Genomic DNA, 23,056 nt, shown 5'->3' on the forward strand with positions numbered 1-23,056 from the left:
AGTGTGTGTGTGTGTGTGTGTGTGTGTGTGTGTGTGTGTGTGTGTATGTAATGGGAGAAAATGCCAGAAACAATCTTACGGTCTCATCTACAAACAGGGAAATATAAGACTGTCATTTCTTTCTTATTTTTTTTCCTTAGAAAGAGTGTCTCGCTCTGTCATCCAGGCTGGAGTGTGGTGGTGCAATCATAGCTCACTGTAAGCTCGAATTCCTGGGCTCAAGTGATCCTCTCATCTCAGTCTTTCAAGAAGCTAGGCCTACAGGCGTGTGCCACCATGGCTGGCTAAGACTGTGTCATTTCAAAGAGACTTCAAAAATTACGATTTCTTCAATGAACTTTCAGTTTCTCAGCCCAAGTGATAACTTTCTCATGTAATACGATGACTTTTTGAAATACTGTATAATCTAAGTGTAGCTTTGGTAACTCACTTCTGTACTCCCACACACCTATTTAAATCTACTCTATGGAAAAGAGTGAACTGTCATTTCTCCTAAACTGTTCCATAATTCAAACCATAGTTCATCTAATTCTTTTTAATTCATGAATTTACTTGTATATACAACTGACCACTTGCCTGTAATTCCAGCACTTTGGGAGGCTGAGAAGGAAGGACTGCTCGAGCCCAAGAGTTTGAGACTGGCCTCGGAAACATAGCGAGACCCCATCTCCATTTAAAAGAAAAAAAGGCCAGGTGCAGCGGCTTACGCCTGTGATCCTAGCACTTTGGGAGGCCAAGCGGGGCAGACCACTTGAGCTCAGGCATTTGAGACTAGCCTGGGCAACATGGTGAAACACAGGTGGGGTGGCGTGTGTCCATAGTCCCAGCTACTTGCGGGGCTGAAGTGGGAGAATCACTTGAGCCCAGGAGGTTGAGGCTGCAGTGAGCTGAGACTGCACCACTGCACTCTAGCCTGTGACAGAGTGAGACCCTGCCTCAAAAAATAAAGTAAAATAAAAATACAAAATAAAACAGCAACAACAAAAAACTAACCAGGTGCTAGCCAAGAAAGCTATAAAATTGAACCTTTATTCTTTAATTATAATCATTAGTTTTATTATTAATAATTAAAATAAGCACTTAATTGACATGTAAAAACAATCTCACAAAACATATTAAAAATAAATATCTAAGATATGAAACAATTAAAACTTTCCAAAGCTTGCATGTATATATGTATTTGCAAATTCCTGCATGAATATTTAGAAAAACTCATCAGACACATGAGATCATATTAAACACAAAACCATTCAATCAGACATGTATACCTGTCCTTAGCAGGTCTGTGTGTCAAAACAGGACACATGCATGCTGAAAACAGGTGCCATGTCACATAGAAGAATGTCATGGAATGTAAAAACATAAAATATGTAAAAACATAAAATAATGTATCTTGAAAATATGTAAGCTTTCCCCTTTGGTAAGAACGGGGACACATAAATTGAGGTTGGTGGTACACACACACACACACACACACACACACACACACACACACCCCCGCAGATAAATACAAGTTGTGTTTCCAGAATCTGGACTGAAGTGTCAGGAGGCTAAGAAATGAAGAGGGAGAAAAATGCCATCAAAGAATCAGATTGTTTCACAGAAGGTGCGTGGAGAAGCGGGCAGCTTTTTCTGTAAATGGCCAGATGGCATCCTAGGCTTTCTAGACCATATGGTCGCTGTTGCAATGACTCAGTTCTGCTGCTGCAGTGGGAAACAGGCATCAGAGGAGATGAAGCGGTGCGCACGCAGTGCTTCAGTAACACTGCACTCACCAAAACAAGCAAGCTAGGTGTGGCTTGTGGGCCACAGTTGCTGACTCTGCTCTAAATGTGAAAATCCCAAGTTTGGATAGGAAGAAGTCAGTTCAATAAATAACAAATATGCAGAATCAACTTTCTCACAAGCAGCGTAAGTATCAGCGTACCAGTTCTTACAATACTTTTCACCTTCGAAAGGAGAAAGTGCTGCTTATTAAAACCTGTCACTGAACCCCATGAGTGACAACTCTCCATGCTAAAGTATCACAAACATACCTTGGATCATTATCCTAAAGTTCATCCTGTCTGTTCTCTTTCTGTCACCACTTCAGGCTAATCCAACAGGAAATACTGCTGGCTTTACTTTTTTCTTTTTTTTTTTTTGAGACAGAGTCTCACCCTGTTGCCCAGGCTGGAGTGCAGTGGTGCAACCTCAGCTCACTGCAACCTCTGCCTCCCAGGTTCAAGTGATCCTCCTGCCTCAGCCTCCTGAGTAGCTGGGATTACAGGTGCCCGCCACCACACCCAGCTAATTCTTTTATTTTCAGTAGAGACAGTGTTTCACCATTTTGGCCAGGCTGGTCTCGAACTCCTGATCTTGTGATCCGCCACCTCGGCCTCCCAAAGTGCTAGGATTATAGGCGTGAGCCACAGCACCTGGCCACTGACTTTACTTTTGTCTTTTTAAGATGGAGTTTTGCTCTGTTGCCCAGGCTCCAATGCAGTGGCACAATCTTGGCTCACTGCAACCTCTGCCTCCTGGCTTCCTGGGTTCAAGCAATTCTCCTGCCTCAGCCTCCCAAGTAGCTGGGACTATAGGCGCATGCCACCACACCCAACTAATTTCTTTTTTTTGTATTTTTAGTAGAGATGGGGTTTCACCATGTTGGGCAGGATGGTCTTGATCTCTTGACCTGGTGATCCACCCACCTCGGCCTACCAAAGTGCTGGGATTACAGGCGTGAGTCACTGCGCATGGCCAGCTTTACTTTTAAAACACCTCCAGAATCCAGCCACTTTGCACTACCCCCATGACTTCCATCCTAACCTGAGCCACTGTCTGCCAGCTGGATGACTGAAGAAGCTCCTGCCTGGAGCCTCTGCTTTCCTGCCTGCCCTCCTAACAGTCTACTTTCAGCAAGCACCACAGTAATCCTTTCAAAACTCTGTCAGATCCTGTCTCAGCCCTGCTCGAAGCTCTGCAATATTGCCTCACCTTACTCACACGCAAACTCTGAGGTCTTTACAATGGCCAACAAGACCCTATGGGATCTGCCCAACTCTAAACCCTATAAGGAAGCCCTGGGACACGCCAGAATGTCAGATCCTTGAAGGGGGGCAGATCTGTTTGCTTTGTTCCCTGATGTTTCCTAAGCATTCAGAAGTATGCCTGCTAGGGAGCAGGTGCTCAGTAAACATCTGTCAAGTGAATCTTAATGAAAATATGCAAGCACTTCATCATCCCAAAGGAATATAAAACCTCATTCTCCATAAACTACAAAATGGGGAATGACTAGGAGGCACCAGGCAGCCAGCCAGCTCAGCAAACACGAACACCTGGAACACGCGAAAACAGCCCAGTTCTAACCTGTCTGCCGTGAACCTCTGCTGAAATGGCCAGAGGCTAACCAAAGGAAGGAATGTTTTTATTATTAGTGTAAGAGGGATCACATATACAGTGATAATTATTTTAAATTCAATTACTGTTACATTTACATGAAACGTAAAGGTACATATCACTTTGGACTGGAGTATTAAGAGATATACTCAAGATAAAGGCAAACCAACCTATGATAGGTCATGTATTCCTTCCTGTACAAAACAGACACAAGCTACGTGGAGATTATCCGTCACAGCACAGCACCTCTCGTTTCTCACCATCACCGCTAGGCAAAGTCCTCATCAGAACAACAGGTGGCATCCTGACAACATCTCTGTGATCCCTCCTCTGCCACAAGGCACGTAAAACAGGCTGGCAGAGCATTGACGCTAAACATCACCAAGACTATACAACATCCTAATTGGCCTAAAAAATGCCATTTTTACATAGAAATTTTATTTTTCAGAAAAGTATGTCAATTTCTAATCAGTTGACTGTATTATCAAAAAGACTTCATTTTACAAAATGGCTATCAGAATACAATGAAGAGAAAGCAACCTTGGTGGCGTTTGATTTGGATTGAACAGACCAAGATAAGAAGTGAAGGCCAGCTGTGCTCTTAGAAGGACAGGGCCTTAGCGCTGAAAGCTGTGCTGGCCCAAAGCCTCTGGGCTTCATTCTGCTCTCCACACCCAACCCTCTTCCCTGCATCACTTCTGCACCACTACTTACTCATGATCTTTTTAAAAGTTCCTCTTTCTACCCTGCACACCTTTATTTTTACCATCTAAGATAAGTAATAAAAAAAAAATTTTTTTTTGAGACAGAGTCTCACTCTGTCGCCCAGGCTGGTGTGCAGTGGCGTGGTCTCTGTTCACGGCAACCTCTGCCTCTCAAGTTCAAGCAATTCTAGTGCCTCAGCCTCCTGAATAGCTGGGATCACAGGCACCGGCCACCACCCTGGCTAATTTGTTTTGTAATTTTAGAAGAGATGGGGTTTTGCCATGTTGGCCAGGCTGGTCTCAGACTCCTGACCTTAAGGGATCCACCTGCCTTGGCCTCCCAAAGTGCTAGGTTTACAGGTGTGAGCCACCATGCCTGACCATAAGAGAAAACTGACAACTGCCTTTTTTCTTTTTTGGAGACGGAGTTTCACTCTTGTTACCCAGGCTGGAGTGCAATGGCGCGATCTCGGCTCACCGCAACCTCCGCCTCCTGGGTTCAAGCAATTCTCCTGCCTCAGCCTCCTGAGTAGCTGGGATTACAGGCACGCGCCACCATGCCCAGCTAATTTTTTGTATTTTTAGTAGAGACGGGGTTTCACCATGTTGACCAGGATGGTCTTGATCTCTTGACCTTGTGATTCACCCGCCTCGGCCTCCCAAAGTGCTGGGATTACAAGCATAAGCCACGGCGCCCGGCCGACAACTGCCTTTTTTCTGTCAATATATTTGTTCCCCAGGATCAAGACTGTGACACTGACCATCATGTAAGAATCCAGGGTGCAGCGTTCTGCAGCTTACACAAATGCACAGCTGCCTCCTGTGTTCCATGCACATGGGGGGAGCCATTTCCCATGAGTTAATTCAACTAAAACAAGTTCTCAAGTGATGTCCAAATGATCATTTTTACAATTATTATTACTCAAAACAAATGTAAATGCTTGCCAGTGACTCAAACGAATAACTTAGATTTAGATCGTCCAGGTCTTTGTTTATATCATAGATGCGGCATAAGATGAATTACAAAGTAGTCTGCTAAACTTTTTTCTCACAAAATGAAAGAACTAACTATATATTTTGAAGAAACAATAATATTCCATCAGAGACCAGGATCTAATGCCATGTGAAGGGTAACGGTTGAGAGGCTTCCAGTACGGTCACCTCCCCCAGCAGCAGCAAACAGGACTACTCTATATGCCAGAGACTCACAGCTTAAAACATGCATAAGAGCTGGGTACGGCGGCTCGTGCCTGTAGTTCCAGCTACTCAGGAGGCTCAGGTGAGAGGATCATTTGAGCCCAGGCGTTTGAGAGCAGCCTGGGTAACGAAGCAAGACTTTGTCTCAAAAAAAGAAAAAAAAAAAAAAAAAAAGAGACATGTATTATGCTGACTTAAGTATAAAACAGAATCAAAGAAATAACACAAAAGTATCTTCACTGTTTTCTCTGGTTGTAAACTGTCCCATAGGGAGATGTGATTCTATTCAACAAGTTTTATTAAACATGATGATAGTAGTGTATCTTCCTAATCTAACTGGTTCAATACATCACTGTTTTGGAATTTCTGACTCAATTACTTTTAAGAGGGCTGCTTCTAAAAGGATTTTATCTTACTCTTAATTGCAGCCAGGTTTTTGCAGTATGAATGAAGAACCAGGACAAAAATAAGTAAAATACTAATAATATATATTGCTGCGTATATTTTCTATCTTAAAGATTACACAGAAATGATCAAGTTTGTTACGAGTCTATTTACTGCTTTTTAGTTCAAAGAAACGTAAGAAAAATGAAAGAATTAAAAGATAAAAATACAAGAACTCTTACCTTTTCTTATTTTGGGATTTGACTGGACTTCCAATATCACAGTTGTTACTGTATCTGCATACATATCATTAGAAGGGTTTGCCAACCACTGGAAAGCAAAAGGCAGAATTAGGAAGTGACCCACCTACAGAGACCAACCACAAAAGCTGCAACTATAACCCACCCAACCATGGCTGTACACATGGAACTACTGCTTCTAGCACTTCCCTGAAATTAACTGACTCATTGTTTACTGAAATTAACAATACCACACTCCTCTTTCTGTAAACAACAAAAGCAAATTGTACTGAGCACTTCCTTTTCACATAATGTTTTATAGGCGTTATCATTTAATTTTCATAACAAATAGTACTATTAACTTCATTTTATAAAAGAGAAAACTGACTCAAAAGTTAGTTGCACAGGATGATTACTGGGGCTGGGCTAACCTCAAATTCCTAATGCTTGTATTTAGTATAGTATATGGCTACAGACAGAATGTGAAGAAACATTTACTTTTGCTTCTCACACTAAGCCGCAGATCCCCGGCTTTTATTCCTAGGGTAAACCTTCTCCGACATATTTACGCAGCCTCTAACAGTATTTAGTAGCATGAGCTAAATTAATGTCTCTAATAACTTTCCCCCTTTTTCTGACATTAACATTTATATATTGTTGCACGTAACTTCATGTTTATAGGTAACTACTACTTTTGACACTTTCTTTGTTTTTGTTTTTTTTTTCAGGGTCTTGCTCTGTCACCCAGGCTAGAGTGTAGTGGCACGATCTCGGCTCACTGCAACCACTACCTTCCAGATACAAGTGATTCTCCCGTCTCAGCCTCCCAAGTAGCTGGGACTTCAGATGCCTGCCACCATGCCCGGCTAACGTTTGTATTTTTAGTAGAGATTGGGTTTCACCATGTTGGCCAGCATGATCTCGAACTCCTGACCTCAGGTGATTTGCCCGCCTTCGCCTCCCAAAGTTCTGGGATTACAGGCGTGAGCCACTGGGCCTGGCCTGGCACTTTCTTTAGTTGCTTTTAGCCTTATGAATCAAATTTAGACTTAAATCACAGAACTGTATTGGGACCAAAGCTGAGAAATCTTTATTGTTTTAAAATAGAATGTATGCAAGGCAGGTGGATCACTTGAGATCAGGAGTTCAAGACCAGCCTGGCCAACATGGTGAAATCCTGTCTCTACTAAAAATACACAAATTAGCCGGGCGTGGTGGCGTGTACGTGTAGTCCCAGCTACTTGGGAGACTGAGGCAAGAGAATCGTTTGAAACTGGGAGGCGGAGATTGCAGTGAGCCAAGGTCACGCCACTGCGTTCCAGCCTGGGTGACAGAGCAAGACTCTGTCTCAAAAAAAAAAAAAAGTCAGAATGTATGCATAAAATAGTTGACCATCTATCTTGGCAATTTATATACAATTCTACCTTGGGGTAGAGCAGCAGACAAAGTTCTTCCCTGGACTATTCAATAACAGGACTCACTTTGAAAGAACTTCTTTAAACTTAACGGGCACCAATCTATTAAATCAACTACGTAATTCCTTTGGTATCTATCTTCCAAACTCCACAAGCTGGATTTTAAAATTCTAACAGGAACCACATCACTTAATTTAATAATTTCTAGCCTTTCCAGATTTGGGTCACTTTACTGTTATTTGAATCTTCAGAAGTCTACTCTTTTAATGAGTGGTACATGATAAATTTGTCTTAATTTAACAGAATTAAATTTTTACCTTAAGAAATGTAAACCTTTCGAGATAACTAAAAACATCCTGGGGTACCACAAAATCAGTTGAGATTTATATGAGAGAATGACACTTATTACACGTGCTAAATATGAAACCTTAATTTATTATTAGTTTTTTGTGGCTACATAGAAAACACTCAGCTACTTAATCATACTTAATGCTGACCTTGAAGACATATATATATATATGCTTTCTAACAATATTCTTTTTCTAATTGGGAAGAAACTAACTTTCTCTACGATTATACATGAACTCTTTTTAAACATTCTTCCACTCATTGTTTAGGTAAATGATCTTATCTTACTTCTAATACCACCATGCCTGGTTCTTGTATTACAGTAATATTTTTGAACACTTTCAGAGCGGGTTTTTCTTGAATTTCTAATTCTTCCACATCACCTGAAAGGAAGACGTAATTATAAGATATATATACTTTTCTGATAATCTTCCAGAGACCATTCATTTGTTTATAGAGACAGCTAAAATAAAGCAGCTACACAATGAAAAAGTAACTCATTTGTATAGTCCATTTTTAAACAGCAAAGTACAGCAACTGAAAGGTCTGAACATGTATTGCAAAAATTCAGATAACGAGGTAGCATTTACCTTGGACATCAAACATTTTATCAGTAGCAAACTTAAATGATGTTCAAACATCTACGTTTTGTATACAAGGGATTTAGCCTTCCGCCAGCATCTTAACATGTGATATAAAACCAGTCGATTGTTGCCCACTAGTTTTGTCTACCTTCTGTCTTCGTAAGCTTAATCGTTCTACAGCGAACTTCTATTGCCGAAGAGACTTTTCCGGCCTTTCTAGCATCCTCTTAATCAAGGACGGTTCAGACATATTTTATTAACCTTCTATGTTATGACAGATAATCCTAGTGCAAGTTTCCCAGGTTTAAAAACAAGACTTTCTCTACTGGTTCATTTTATGGTAGTACTTCATGAGTTATGAAGAGCGTTACTGATGGAAAATGTATTTTGTAATATGAAGTATTCTTGCTTTAACAGAAAGTTCACACCTTTTAATTTAGTCACTGCCCTCATTATGTTAATACACAAAATCTCAAACTCAAATTGTCTATTCTGAAAACATACTAGGTTTATTTTCTCACTGGCCTTTGGCTAGTGGTCATGAACTCTTATAAAACCTGCTGTATAGATTGGTATCAATAAAACCAGAAAAATTATTTTCACCAATCAAATAAAAGAAATAGGTCAAATTTTAGGTATCATCAAGTAAAACAGATTTTAAACACAAGGAGCAAAGACTACTAAATTTTAAGTGGGCCAAAGATAAGTATTATGGAATTTAAAAAATTTTTTGAGTATATTTTCTTTTTTCAAAAATTTTTTTTAGTGTTTTTTTTTTTTTTTTTTTTTTTTTTTGAGGCGGAGTTTCACTCATGTTACCCAGGCTGGAGTGCAATGGCGCGATCTCGGCTCACCGCAACCTCCGCCTCCTGGGTTCAGGCAATTCTCCTGCCTCAGCCTCCTGAGTAGCTGGGATTACAGGCACGCGAGTGTTTTTAAATTTCTTTCCAGGACCATCAGGCAAGAATATGAGTCTATTTTCTAAAATTTCACATAAAGGCAATAATAACATGACCATATATATTAATAAAACATATAATTCTGAGACAATTATCAAAATTAAGTAACATTCTTTTCTAGATAGAAAGTTTTCTTACTAAAAAACAGAAAACAATGAAATGAATTTTAATACACACACACACCTGTCAATTTCTGCAGCTGGTAATAGAGCAAATTAAAGGGACCAGTATATGGAATGGCTTGGGTCTGCTTCACAGTGCTCATGGCCAAGTCAGTATAATCTGAAGAGAAAATCAGAACAGACTTGAAGAAACAGTATCAGTCCTACAAAACACATTCCAGGAGCAAAGAAAAAAGAAAGAACAGCAAAGGAAGTGTGAACACGTTTTTCAGAAAGCTAACAAGATGCTCCTTAATTTGGTACCACCTTTCACTTCCCCATCCATCTCCCTATGTCCCCACCTCTCCCCCTCAGTTAACTTCTACTCCAGCCTTAAGAAAGCACCTCATGCCCCCCAAAACACCAGGTTCTTGGATGCCTTGAAGCTGATATGTCAGCTATCATCTGCCTTCTTTCCTTGGTAACTCCCAATGATCTTTCACCACCCAGCCCAAGGGCTGCCTGATTTGCAAAATTTTTCCTGACTCCTGAGGTGCACAGTCGCTCCTCATATACTTATTACACACTTCTGCACGCCACTGAGCAGTATCAGGATGAGCTCTGCCCAAGACCGTTTTCCTCATTAGACAGATTTCAAGAGCTAGGACTACGTGGCATAAGAGTAAGAGCTCACTAACAGAATGAAGGCACAAGTCACATAGTGACCTACGATGGTACGAAAGCAGACAGCAGGGCGATTTCACAGGTAAATACCCCAACACTACCACTATTTCTGCTATTTCTTTTTTTTTTTTTTTTGAGACGGAGACTCACACGGTTGCCTGGGCTGGAGTGCAATGGCGCAATCTCGGCCTCCAACCTCTGCCTCCCAGGTTCATACAATTCTCCTGCCCCAGCCTCCTGAGTAGCTGGGATTACAGGCACACACCACCACATCTGGCTAATTTTTTGTATTTTTAGCAGAGATGGGGTTTCACTATGTTGGCCAGACTGGTCTCAAACTCCTGACTTTGTGATCCATCCACCTTGGCCTCCCAAAGTGCTGGGATCACAGGCATGAGCCACTGTGCCCGCCCACTACGCTTTCTTTCTTATTCCTGCATAAAGTGCATAAAATTTATTAGTACCATGTAAGTCACCTTGAGCATAGTATTTACTTGAAGATAATGCCATATTCATTGGAAAATGACTTGTTAATGGCTCAGTAAATTTGTTTTTGTTTGTTTTTTTTTTGTTTCGTTAGCTTAGTAAATTTATAAAGACAAAGAATGCATGTGGAAATGTTTATCAATTTTGGGGAAAAAAGCAGTTTAAAAACATACATGTAATCTTATTAGTTTTGTGCAATTTTTCATTTTTCTTTACAATGAGATTCAATTTATACACATTAGAGGCATCAGTTATAGTTGGTGTTACTTATTTGGATGCTGCAAGTTCCAATGTAATGAAAAAATTAGGCTTTACATTAATTTTTGCTTTTAAAGAAATTATAGAAACCGTTGTTCCTACTCTTTCCGCAATGGTGAAGGAATGGAAAGGCCCAGCAAGTGATATAAAGGTCATGAAAAACTGAAATGCTTATGTAAAGGTCATAAAAACCAAACGGCTTACTGGAGAATCCAAAGTCACTTCAGAAGATAAAAGGCCACCAGTGTGTTGTAGAGGGTAGGAAACGGTGAGCAGGAATAGTCGATGAATTCAGAAATGAACTTATGTTTTCAACAACGAAGCAAGTGATTTCACAAATAATTTAAATCTTTCAGTAGTTTACGGGAAGTGTTTTCTTCTTCCACAATGCTAATTAGATTATTTGCACCTATTCCTTTGTTATTACTTGTCTGTTACTTAAAATTTAGCCACTAGGTGAAGAGAAGTTTTCATAGATTTTCTTTCAGTGCTAAGGTGAAGTTAGATTTGACATTTAATAGTATACTTACTGGACAGGTCACAAGGAGAAAGTATGTGATAATTAAAGTTTCTTTTAACAAGTATTCCTGAGACCCGCTGGCCTTGTTCTGGTTTTTTGTCTGCTAAAAATCCCATAACCTGTTTAAAAAAAAAAAACTTGAAGAAGATAGAACCTGGTAAAATGCAGTTATTCAGTACTAAAATGCAGTTCATCAAAATGATCATAACGCCCTGGAACTATGAAGACACATGAATTTAGTAATGAAAAACGTAAAATGTTTTATATCTCTATGACGAGGGCAATAGCATTGCTACATTGTCAAAGTGAAGAGTCACAGGTGCAGTTCAGTTCTAATTAGTTCAACAACCAAGTAACTTACTAGGTGCTGGGGCTTAAGAAAGCTCTTGGCCGGGCGCGGTGGCTCAAGCCTGTAATCCCAGCACTTTGGGAGGCCGAGGCGGGTGGATCACGAGGTCAAGAGATCGAGACCATCCTGGTCAACATGGTGAAACCCTGTCTCTACTAAAAATACAAAAAAAAATTAGCTGGGCATGGTGGCACATGCCTGTAATCCCAGCTACTCAGGAGGCTGAGGCAGGAGAATTGCCTGAACCCAGGAGACAGAGGTTGTGGTGAGCCGAGATCGCGCCATTGCACTCCAGCCTGGGTAACAAGAGTGAGACTCCGTCTCAAAAAAAAAGAAAGCTCTCACTAGCTGCAAAGTAGTAGGGAAGGCCGGGAAGTGCCCATGAAACACACACATGCACTCCCTCAGGCTCGTTGCAAAGTCATACAGAGAGTGAGGTACACTGATACAGATCTGGGAGGCTGTGGTACACCTAACACTAAAAGCAGCAGCAGCAGCAGCTCTGAATAAAAAGGTCAATAAAGACAGGTATGGGTGAGCTAATAAATTGAGGGAGAAACATTTTTAAGAGAATAAAGTAACAACCATTTAAAAACAAAAAATATTACAAATGTGAATGAAACCTTTTTTTTTTTTTTTTTTTTTGAGACAGATTCTTACTCTGTCATGAGGCTGGAGTGCAGTGGCATGATCTCAGCTCACTGTAGCCTCTGCCTCCCAGGCTCAAGCAATTCTCCTGCCTCAGCCTCCCAAGTAGCTGGGATTACAGTTGCACACAACCATGACTGGCTAATTTTTGTATTTTTAGTAGAGACAGGGTTTCTCCATGTTGGCTAGGCAGGTCTCGAACTCCTGATCTCAGATGATTCGCCTGCCTTGGCCTCCCAAAGTGCTGGGATTACAGGCACGAGCCCATATGTTGATATTTAAACCTTCAACTAAATCAATGAAATTTGTGCCTGAGGCTGGTGCAGCGGCTCATGCCTGTAATCCTAGCACTTTGGGAGGCTGAGGTGGGTGGATCATTTGAGGTCAGGAGTTTGAGACCAGCCTGGCAAATGTGGTGAAACCCTGTCTCTACTAAAAATACAAAAAAATTAGCCAGGTGTGGTGGTGGGTGCCTGTGATCCTAGCTACTCGGGAGGCTGAGGCAGAGAATCACATGATCCAGGGAGGTGGAGGTTGCAGTGAGCTGAAATAGTGCCAGTGCACTCCAGCCCAGGTGACAGTGTGAGACTCTGTCTCAAAAAAAAAAAAAAAAAAAAAAGTTTGTGCCTGTAGTCCCAGCTACTTGGGATGCTGAGATGGGAGGATCAGCTGAGCTTAGGGAGGTTGTGGCTGCAGTGAGTCATGAATGCACCACCGCACTCCAGCCTGGGCAACAGAGTGAGTTGTTTGACATGTCAAACAAACAAAAAACAGAACATGGGAGTGCAGATATCTCCTCAACATACTGATTTCAATTCCTTTCTAAAAAATTTAAAATTACATATATACATACATTTTTAAAGTTTCCCTTAGAAATATTTCTAAAAGAGTTGTGAGCAATAGAAGTACAGACGCAGGCCTCTGGCAGCACCCCTCTAAAAGCCAGATCAGCTTTCCTTAACTATTTCAACTTTACATTCTGAAAATATTACATTTCACTCTCAAAAATGATTAATTCTCTTATTTTTTTGAGGCAAGGTCTTGCTCTGTCACTCAGGCTGGAGTGCAGTGGCAGGACAGCGGCTCCCTGCAGCCTCAACCTCTTGGGCTCAAGCCATCCTCCCACTTCAGCCTCCCAGGTAACTGGGACTATAGGCACATGCCACCACACCCAGCTAATCTTTGTATTTTTTGTAGAGAATGGGTTTCACCATGTGGTCCCAGGCTGGTCTTGAACTCCTGAGCTAAAGTGATTCACCTGACCCGGCCTCTCAAAGCCCTGGGATTACAGGAGTGAGCCACTACCGTGCCCAGTCTTGATTACTTCTTTTTTGTTTGTTTGTTTTGAGACCGAGTCTCACTCTGTTGCCCAGGCTGGAGTGCAGTGGTGTGATCTCAACTCACTGCACCTCCACCTCCCAGATTCAATGTTAGCTCACTGCAACCTGTCTTCCGGGTTCAAGTGATTCCCCTGCCTCAACCTCCTAAGTAGCTGGGATTACAGGCACCTGCCACCATGCCCAGTTAATTTTTTTTGTATTTTTAGCAGAGGCAGGGTTTCACCATGTTGGCCAGGCTGGTCTCCAACTCCTGACCTCAAATGATCCACCCACCTCGGCCTCTTAAAGTGCTGGGATTACAGGTGTGAACCACCGTGCTTGGCCAATTAATTCTTAAAAAGAAAATGTTTCAATATTCCATCATATCTATACAAACATACATGTTTGGAGACATGTGCCTACCTTTAGATTCTCAGGAAGAATTATAAGAGGTGGACATACAGCTGCACTGGCTACAGTAACAAACAGTAATGAACATTTCTTTACCCTCAGATGTGGGAAGGAAAAGCAAGTGGGGTGTGGATTAAAGAACTATCAGATTCAGCTGCATTAAGGCCTAATCAAGCTGAACACTTTCCATCTGAAGAAATGAACTGACAGAACCAAAAGCAGCCAAACAGGGTAAGGATAAAATTCCTGCAGTATAACAAGTAGACAGAAATAAGCATATTCTTTTGACTGAGGGAGATCTATTTTCTTAAGCACAGTCTTCCATGGATTGGATCGACGGGAACCATAACCTTTTACCTTGGCCAGTTTTTCTCCTCTGAAGTTTAAGGTCACTGCTTCTGTATTCCGAGGATTATGAACCTCTATGTGAACTTCATCATTATCTTCATATTCTCGAATCAGTGCTGCTTTCAACCTGGCCATTTCGTTCTGTTCTCCATGGACTAAAATCTACACAGAAGAAATGTTAAAAGAACATAGGAAAACGTCATTCAGATTAATCATGGTCTTTAGCTGAATTAATTAAATATATGAAACAGAAACATACTTAGAAGCTCTGAAACTTTACTACTTTTAAAGACCTCCAGCTGATTCAACTTGCATACACATAGTCATTCTGTTTGGCTTTAAAAGATCCTTATGTGGTGCTATTTGAACAGAGTAAAGCAACTTCTTCTCTACTCCAGTCTTTGCCACTAATGAGATATACGCCTTTTCCATGTTTCACCGCTTCTCTGTTCACAGTGGGAAAGGGCTGACTTCTGTAATCTTCCAGTTTTAAATGCCTATGACTCTGGTACAAAACTATTGCTACCCTACTGTCTCAGAAAACACCCATGGTTCTTTCTTTTTGAGATGGAGTCTTGCTCTGTCGCCCAGGCTGGAGTGCAGCAGTGGTGTGATCTCAGCTTACTACAGCCTCCACCTCCTGAGTTTAAGCAATTCTCCTGCCTGAGCCTCTCAAGTAGCTGGGTTGAGGTGCATGCAACCATGCCTAATTTTTGTATTTTTAGTAGAGACAGGGTTTCACCATGTTGGTCAGGCTGGTCTCAAGCTCTTGACCTCAAGTGATCCACCCACCTCGGCCTCCCAAAGTGCTGGGATTACAGGTGTGAGCCACTGTGCCTAGCCACACTGTTCTCCTTAGGTTTCTTAAAATAAAACTTTCAAAGGATGCTGTGAAGAAAAAGTTACTTCTGATGTTTTCTTCTATTAAAGCAATATCTCATATATATGCTTTATATATATGAGATATATATATATATGATATATATATATAAATTTTTTTTTTTTTTTGATACAAGTCTTGCTCTTTCGCCCAGGCTGGAGTGCAGTGGTGTGATCACAGCTTATTCACTGCAACCTCCACCTCCCAGGTCCAAGTGATTATCCTGCTTCAGCCTACTTAGTAGCTGGGATTACAGGTGCACGTCATCACGATTGGCTAATTTTTGTATTTTTAGTAGAGACAAAGTTTCACCATGTTGGCCTGCCTTGTCTCAAACTCCTGACCTTGTAATCTGCCTGCCTTGGCCTTCCAAAGTGCTGGGCTTACAGGCGTGAGCCACCGCGCCCAGCCCACCTCATATATTTACACATTTTTGGAGAAAGGGTCTCCCTCTGTTGCCCAGGCTGGAGTGCAGTAGTGTGATCATGGCTCACTGTAGCCTCAACCTCCAGGGATCAAGCAATCCTCCTGCCTCAGCCTCCTGCATAGCCAGGACTATAGGCATATGCCACCATGCCCAGCTAATTTTTTTTTTGTAGAGACAGCGTCTTGCATGTTGCCCAATATGGTCTTGATCTCCTGGGCTCAAGTGATCTGCCCACCTTGGCTTCCCAAAGTGCTAGGATTACAGGCGTCAGCAACTGTTCCTATCTTTTTTTTTTTTGGTATCTCATCCCAGTAGCACACTGTGCCTATCCTAATAAAATATTTCAGAACCAAATGGAACATTTTATTATTTTCTATATTTCTTTAAAGACAGGGTCTTGCTCTGTCACCCAGATTGGGGCGGAGTGGCATAATCTTGGCTCACAGTGGCCTCAACCTCCCAGACTTATGCAATCTTCCCTCCTTAACCATCCAGGTAGCTGGGACTACAAGCATGAGCCACCATGCTTGGCTAGTTTTATTTTATTTTTGTAGAGACAAGGTCTCGCTATGTTGCCTAGGCTGGTCTCAAGCTTCTGGGCACTCCTCCCACCTCAGCCTTGCACAGTGGTGCGATTACAGGCATGAGCCATGGTGCCCAGCCCCAAATGGAATATTTTAGGGGGTATTTAGAACTGCCTTAGCTACCAGTCCCTTTCCATTCACTTTTGTAACTTATATCTTATGAGACAGATTGTTCTGTTTTTTTATTTTGAGATAGTCTTACTCTGCTGCCTAGGCTGGAGTGCAGTGTCACAATCTTGGCTCACTGCAGCCTCTGCCTCCTGGGTTCAAGTGATTCTCGTGCCTCTGGGATTACAGGTGTGAGCCATGATGCCTGTCTAATTTTTATATTTTTAGTACAGATGGGGTTGCACCATGTTGGCCAGGCTCGTCTCGAACTCCTGGCCTCAAGTGATCCACCCGTCTTGGCCTCCCAAAGTGCTGGGATTGCAGGCTTGAGCCACTGCGCCCAGCCAAGATAGACTGTTCTTAGCTTCTTACATCTGGTAGATGGCTTGTGGCTGGGCATGGCCAGCACTAGCATGAGGCAGAGGCTCACTGCTTGGAGGGGAAGGGCCTGCGCCTGGCTGCCTGAGCAGAATCCTGGCGCTGCTGCTTATTAGCTGTGACCAAGTTATTTCACACCCCAGTTTTCTCATCTGCAGAAAGGCTATTGGTCATGAAAATTAAGCAAGTCAGTTCATACAAAACACAAGCACAGTGCCTGGCACATGGTGAAAAATCAATGTTAGCTATTATGAACTACTACCACAGCACTACCAGTATTGCAATTTTATCCTGCTGATGTACTTTTGCTGGAGGTGGTTATTAAAGGAAAATGAGCATGAAGTTCAACCCAGGAACTTAAACTGTCAGCAGAAGTAGAACCAGGGGAGTGACAGGATGAAATGGGACTGAGGATCAGGTGGTGACACCACACAGGAAGGGCAATACGGCTTTTCCTCCCTGGCTTGGAAATCTGAGCAAAAATGTTCATACACACATACAATAAGGAACACCTGGGAGGAGCCTTCTGTGACTAAACTCTACAGGCCAGGATGCTATGGACAGGAGAGGGGTTTTTCTCTACCAAATAATCTGCTCATTAAGGGCCAGTGGGCAAATACCTGTGAGGCTTTTCATGCTAGAAATAACTCAAAAACTAACAAGAGTTCATGAAAAGGTACTCAACATTAGTCATTAGAGAAACAAAAATCAAAACCACGACGGGATACCACTTTAGCTGAAAAGTGACACAACCCAAATGCCCATCCACAGGCGGATGGATAAACAACATGTGGTCTCCATATAATGGACTATGACTTCGGCACAAAGTTCTGATGCCACAACAGCATGAGCCTTGAAATCCTCGTAGGCACTATGATTCCTCTTATATGAAATACCTAGAATAGCCAAATTCACAGAAATAGCAAAGAGGTTTGAGATCAGCAGGGTAGGGGGAAGGGGATGGGAGTTACTGTGTAATGGTCAGCGTTTCTGTTTGGAGTGATGAAAAGCTGTGAAAATAGACAGTGGTGATGGTTGTATAACACTGTGAATATAACTAATGTCACTGGTTTGTACCCTTAAAAATGGTTAAAACTGCAAATTTTATGTTAGATATTTTACCACAGTAAAACATATTTCATATTTAAAAAACAACAAGCAAACAACCAAAACTAACAAAAGGCCATTTCTTCTAAACTGCTTTCCAATATACTCAGAAAGGGTACTTCATCTGTTTTCTATTATCTATAGAAATAGATAGAAAATAGATAGAAGTACCCTTTCTGAGTATATTGAAAGGAGATGAAGAAAATAGATGAAATATCCTTCATCCATTAGAGTTCTTCTAATTAAAATACATACTTTTGGCCAGCTGCACAGTGGCTCACGCCTGTAATCCCAGCACTCTCGGAGTCCAAGGCGGGCTGATCACAAGGTCAAGAGATCGAGACCATCCTGGCCAACATGGTGAAATCCCATCTCTACTAAAAACATAAAAATTAGCTGGGTGTGGTGGCACGCACCTGTAGTCCCAGCTACTTGGGAGGCTGAGGCAGGAGAATCACTTGAACCCAGGAGGCGGAGGTTTCGGTGAGCCAAGATCGTGCCACTGCACTCCAGCCTGGGTGACAGAGTGAAACTCTATCTCAAAAAAAAAAACACACAGAAAAACATACTTTTTTCAGCTTACTACGCCTTTCCGATTCCATCAAAATATCTAACTTATGCTCTTCCTCGGCGCTGCCTACGGAGGAGGTAGCAGCGATCTCCTCCTCGGCATCATGGCCGCCCTTAGACCCCTTGTGAAACCCAAGATCGTCAAAAAGAGAACCAAGAAGTTCATCCGGCACCAGTCAGACCGGTATGTCAAAATTAAGCGTAACTGGCGGAAATCCAGGGGTATTGACAACAGGGTTTGTAGAAGGTTCAAGGGCCAGATCTTGATGCCTAACATTGGTTATGGGAGCAACAAGAAAACAAAGCACATGCTGCCCAGTGGCTTCCGGAAGTTCCTGGTCCACAACGTCAAGGAGCTGGAAGTGCTGCTGATGTGCAACAAATCTTACTGTGCTGAGATCGCTCACGATGTTTCCTCCAAGAACCGCAAAGCCCTTGTGGAAAGAGCTGCCCAGCTGGCCATCAGAGTCACCAACCCCAATGCCAGGCTGCACAGTGAAGAAAATGAGTAGACAGCTTATGTGTACATTTTGTGTTTAAATAAAACTGGCAACTTCCTTAAAAAAAAAAAAAAATCTAACTTATTTTTAGTAAGTTACATGATACTTAAAAATATAAATGTCATATATTAATAAGGAGCTATACAGTGCATTTCACATCTATTACGTGATTTGTCTTTCTCCTCTCTCCAAATTATCCTTGCATTATTGCTTATTATTAAGCATTTACTATGTGCCAGACACCATACTAAGTGCTTTAGATATAAGTTCTCTCACTTTGTCCTTACAATAACCTTATGAGCTATTATCATTCCTATTTAGAAATGAGGTACAGAGAGGTTAAGTAACTTGCCAAGGGTTATACAGCAAGTAAGAGATGGAGCTCGCATTCCAAACAAGCAGTCATACTGCAAGCCTGGCTCTTAAACTATTGAGGAGGCAGCAGAAATTGGGATTGGTAGGTCTGAATAAGAGTCAGTTAAGATGGAGAAAGTGTGCAGCTTGCTTAAATCAAAGGGGAGTTGTAAAGGTCAAATTCAAGTGCAAGTGAAAGGCTCTGTTCATATAAGGTGCTGCATTAGTAGATGACGATGCTCGCTTTGTGAACTGGCTGCTGCATAGTTCCTTGGGTATGCACCTTTTTCCCCCTTTAATACAAAAAATAAAAGTCCTAGACTAACCACGTGAGGCGGTTTCAAAGCACGAATGAATTCACTGGTTTGCTGGTAATCTGTGTGAGCGGAGAAGGAAATGTAATCCACAGACATTTTCAGAGGCAATTTCTGTCCAGACATCGTAGTGATTTCTTCAGGCTCAGACATGATGTGCTGTTGAAAATAAAGAAAAATAACAAACGAACGACCCAGTTAGAAACATAAAGGTACCTTTTAATTTTTTTCATGCAGTCATAAACTTATGTTAAATTTAGGACCTTCAACACAAAATCATCATAAGTGACGCAGTAAATACCAAATACTCATGTTCTCAATCAAACATTTAATGAGGAAAGTAAACAAATTAACTAGAACCCATCTATCTGGAGTGCCAGCAGTGAGAATCTTAACTCTTATGCTTAGAAAGACAAACCTGTATTCCCAACTATTTTTGTGCTTTCCAAAGTAATTTCCCAAATATGTGGATATATTTCTATTCCGAAAAAAAATTTTTTTTTTTTGAAGTAGGGTTGCATTTTGTCATGCAGGCTGAAATGCAGTGTGCGATCTTGGCTCACTGCAGCCTCAACCTCCCAGATTCAAGAGATCTTCCTGCCTCAGTCCCCCAACTAGCTAGGACTTCAGGCACATGCCAGCACAGCTGGCTAATTTTTGTGTTTTTTGTAGAGACCAAATTTCACCATGTTGTTTAAGCTGGAGTTGAACTCCTGAGCTCAAATGATCCACTCACCTTGGCCTCCCAAAGTGGTAGGGTTACAGGGGTGAACCACCATGCCAGGCCTGAAAATCTATTGTTGTTATTATTTTTTGAGATGGAGTCTCGCTCTGTCACCCAGGCTGGAGTGCAGTGGTGCCATCTCGGCTCACTGCAACCTCTGCCTCCGGTTGCAAGCAATTCTCCCTGCTTCAGCCTCCCAAGTAGCTGGGATTACAGGTGTACACCATCACGCCCAGCTAATTTTTGTATTTTTAGTAGAGATGGGGTTTTCCTATGTTGGCCAGGCTGGTCTCCAACTCTTGACCTCAGGTGATCTGCCTGCTTCCGCCCCCCAAAGTGCTGGGATTACAGGTGTGAGCCACTGTACCCAGTCTGGAAATCTATTTTAAATACAACATTGTCACTAAAGAACTTTATAGAATAAGGTAAAGTAATAAAGATTATCAAAATAAAGAATCATATTATATTTTAAAAAATAAAGTAAATGTTAATGATAAAGGATGAGAATGTCATGCCTGATGCTCAGAAATTGCCTCTCAAATTTTGCATACATTTTCTACAATGTCTCCATCCCTAAGAGCTGAAAATCAGCCATTTTATAACAACAGAAGGCAGTCAATCCAAACACATCCTACAGCTTTTTAAGATCATACATATTAGTAACCCTCTTCTTCATTAGATAAGGGAGGGTACTCATGTGTTGTCTCAAATAGGTTCCTATCCTTTCTTCTTTACTTGCAATCAGATGAGCACTTCTAAAACTTCAATGTGTACATCTATCACCTGGGACCTCATTATGCCATTCAGTGTCTGCATAATTCCACATCCTACACACATCTCTAGCTACCTATTTTCATCCTCATTTTTTGAAATCAAAATTTGTATTATTTAAAGAACGACTTCAATGGGCAAACCTGTGAGGACCCTGCCACCTCCGTAATTCTGATTAGGAATAACACAATAGCCCGTGACTATACCTGACCTTGGCAAGTGTCCCTTCTACACAGTATCCTGCTATAATGACGCCGTTCCTCTTATCAGTGCACCAGCTTTCAAATAACTCTCTGGATAAGCCACTTTGCATCATGCCTGGGGAGGCCATTACAACACTCGGACCAATGTCATCAAAATGATCCATGCTCTAAGAGAAAACAGAATGGGAAGAGTATGTTAGCTACCAGCAGCTACCAAAGCATTCTTTATTTTTAAAGAATAACAAAAGGCTAGGTAAGAGATTAATCACACTACTGAAAGGGCCTTCACAATATCTGTAAACATTTTGAGTTCAATTGCCAAGTTCCTAAACAGTGTAGGTTAGGAATGATAGAAAAACCAAGTAGTAAAAAGCAGTAAGTTCACCCTGGAAGCTAGAGGGCCATCAGAACCATCAGAATCATCTTCAAGTGCCTAGCAGGCAGGCAGAAAAATAAAAGGAAGAGTCAAATGGGTCTTGGTCTACCCATGACACAACTGAAAAAACATTCCCAAAGACTCACAGTGGCTTTGCATGCTTCAGGAATATTTGGGCTGGCCTGGAAATCAAAAGGTTTAACATTGTTCTAGGGAGTACTTGTTTATAATCCTTAAGTAGTTAACTTAAAATACATACTTTATGAAAATCCCTATTTACAACTAGAAGACCACTTTTTAAATTATTTTGGATATCTATTATTTTATTATGATTAAAGCATCAATTTGAGTTAAGCAGTATTTTTAAAATTAAATAAAATCAGATTTTATTGAATGCTTCTAGAAAAGTATATACAAATTTTCATATATGGAATTTGCAGCACTAATCAAAAAGATGATTTGGTTTGAGTGAGAAGAGAAACTCAACTACATAATACAAGACGCGTTTCTCCTCAGAACTTTTTATTCTACAGCAAAAGAGATAAGTATTATAAATAATGAGAACATATGGCTACATGGGGCAAGTGGCAAAATCTGTTGAAGCAAAAAAAAGAATGTCAGCTGCTGAAGTTTTGATTTCCTGCAGAAAAACGACACCTGCTAGAGAAGAGGAAAGACCTCAGCAAGATGAATTCAGCCAGAGTTGCACCTCCTACAATTTTTATTTTATTTGTATAGAGACAGGGTCTCACTATCTTACCCAGGCCAGTCTCAAACTCCTGAACTCAAGTGGTCCTCCTGCCTCGGACCACCAAGGCGTTAGAATTACAGCTGTGAGCCATCCCTCATGGCCTCGTACCTCCTACTACTAATGACTGATTTGGTTTTATCCATCCTTGTCTTTCGTCCACAAGCACTCACCTTGAGGTTACTAATGTGTTTGAAAACAAAGGGATTATTGATGTTGATCTGTTTGCGGATTTTGTCATTCATGGCATTTACATATGTCTGGTATACTGCCATACACTTCTTGGCCAAAGATGATGCATAGTATATTGGAATGTCATGTAGTTCTGGGTGATTCTGCCAGTACTCATCTAGAGATTTTGCAAGAAACAAATATCACTTTGTTACATGGGGTAAATAGTTCAAATAATAAATGATACACATAGAAACAAGAAATGATACACTCACAACCAAGAAATAAAGCGTGTAACTACATTTTAAAGAGTTTAAGCAAAATTATCCTGGTTGTAGCTAATTTAAATTTACAAAACCAAAACTTATTTCTAAATTGTGCATAACCTAGAAAGGATGCTACCATCATGGTCCAAAGACGTGGAGGCTTTTAAAAATGACTCAGTATAAGTTTACAATGAAGACTATAACTTATTACCATAATAAGACACTGCGTAATACATTTTTATT

The 23,056-nt window shown here is 41.2% G+C and overlaps 1 protein-coding gene and 1 pseudogene across 5 annotated transcripts in view; one reads left to right on the forward strand and one right to left on the reverse strand.

Annotated features, from left to right (window-relative positions):
- Positions 1-23,056, reverse strand: part of CPSF3 (cleavage and polyadenylation specific factor 3) — a 51,945-nt gene that overhangs the window by 12,862 nt on the left and 16,027 nt on the right. For all 4 annotated transcript variants that reach the window (XM_032294179.1, XM_032294180.1, XM_032294181.1 and 1 more), the window contains 8 exons: positions 22,550-22,725; positions 21,261-21,419; positions 19,567-19,713; positions 14,342-14,494; positions 11,268-11,376; positions 9,392-9,490; positions 7,954-8,048; positions 5,906-5,993 (listed from right to left, as the gene is read on the reverse strand). In XM_032294179.1, the coding sequence (XP_032150070.1) occupies positions 5,906-5,993; positions 7,954-8,048; positions 9,392-9,490; positions 11,268-11,376; positions 14,342-14,494; positions 19,567-19,713; positions 21,261-21,419; positions 22,550-22,725 (1,026 nt within the window). The remainder of the gene's footprint in view (positions 1-5,905; positions 5,994-7,953; positions 8,049-9,391; positions 9,491-11,267; positions 11,377-14,341; positions 14,495-19,566; positions 19,714-21,260; positions 21,420-22,549; positions 22,726-23,056) is intronic.
- LOC116562055 lies at positions 18,435-18,913 on the forward strand (annotated as a pseudogene). The gene has a single exon (XR_004273727.1). The product of XR_004273727.1 is annotated as a 60S ribosomal protein L32 pseudogene (transcript).

The sequence above is a fragment of the Sapajus apella genome, unplaced genomic scaffold, assembly GCF_009761245.1.
Source record: "Sapajus apella isolate SASKATOON/1434 unplaced genomic scaffold, GSC_monkey_1.0 scaffold31, whole genome shotgun sequence".
Classification (NCBI taxonomy): domain Eukaryota; kingdom Metazoa; phylum Chordata; class Mammalia; order Primates; family Cebidae; genus Sapajus; species Sapajus apella.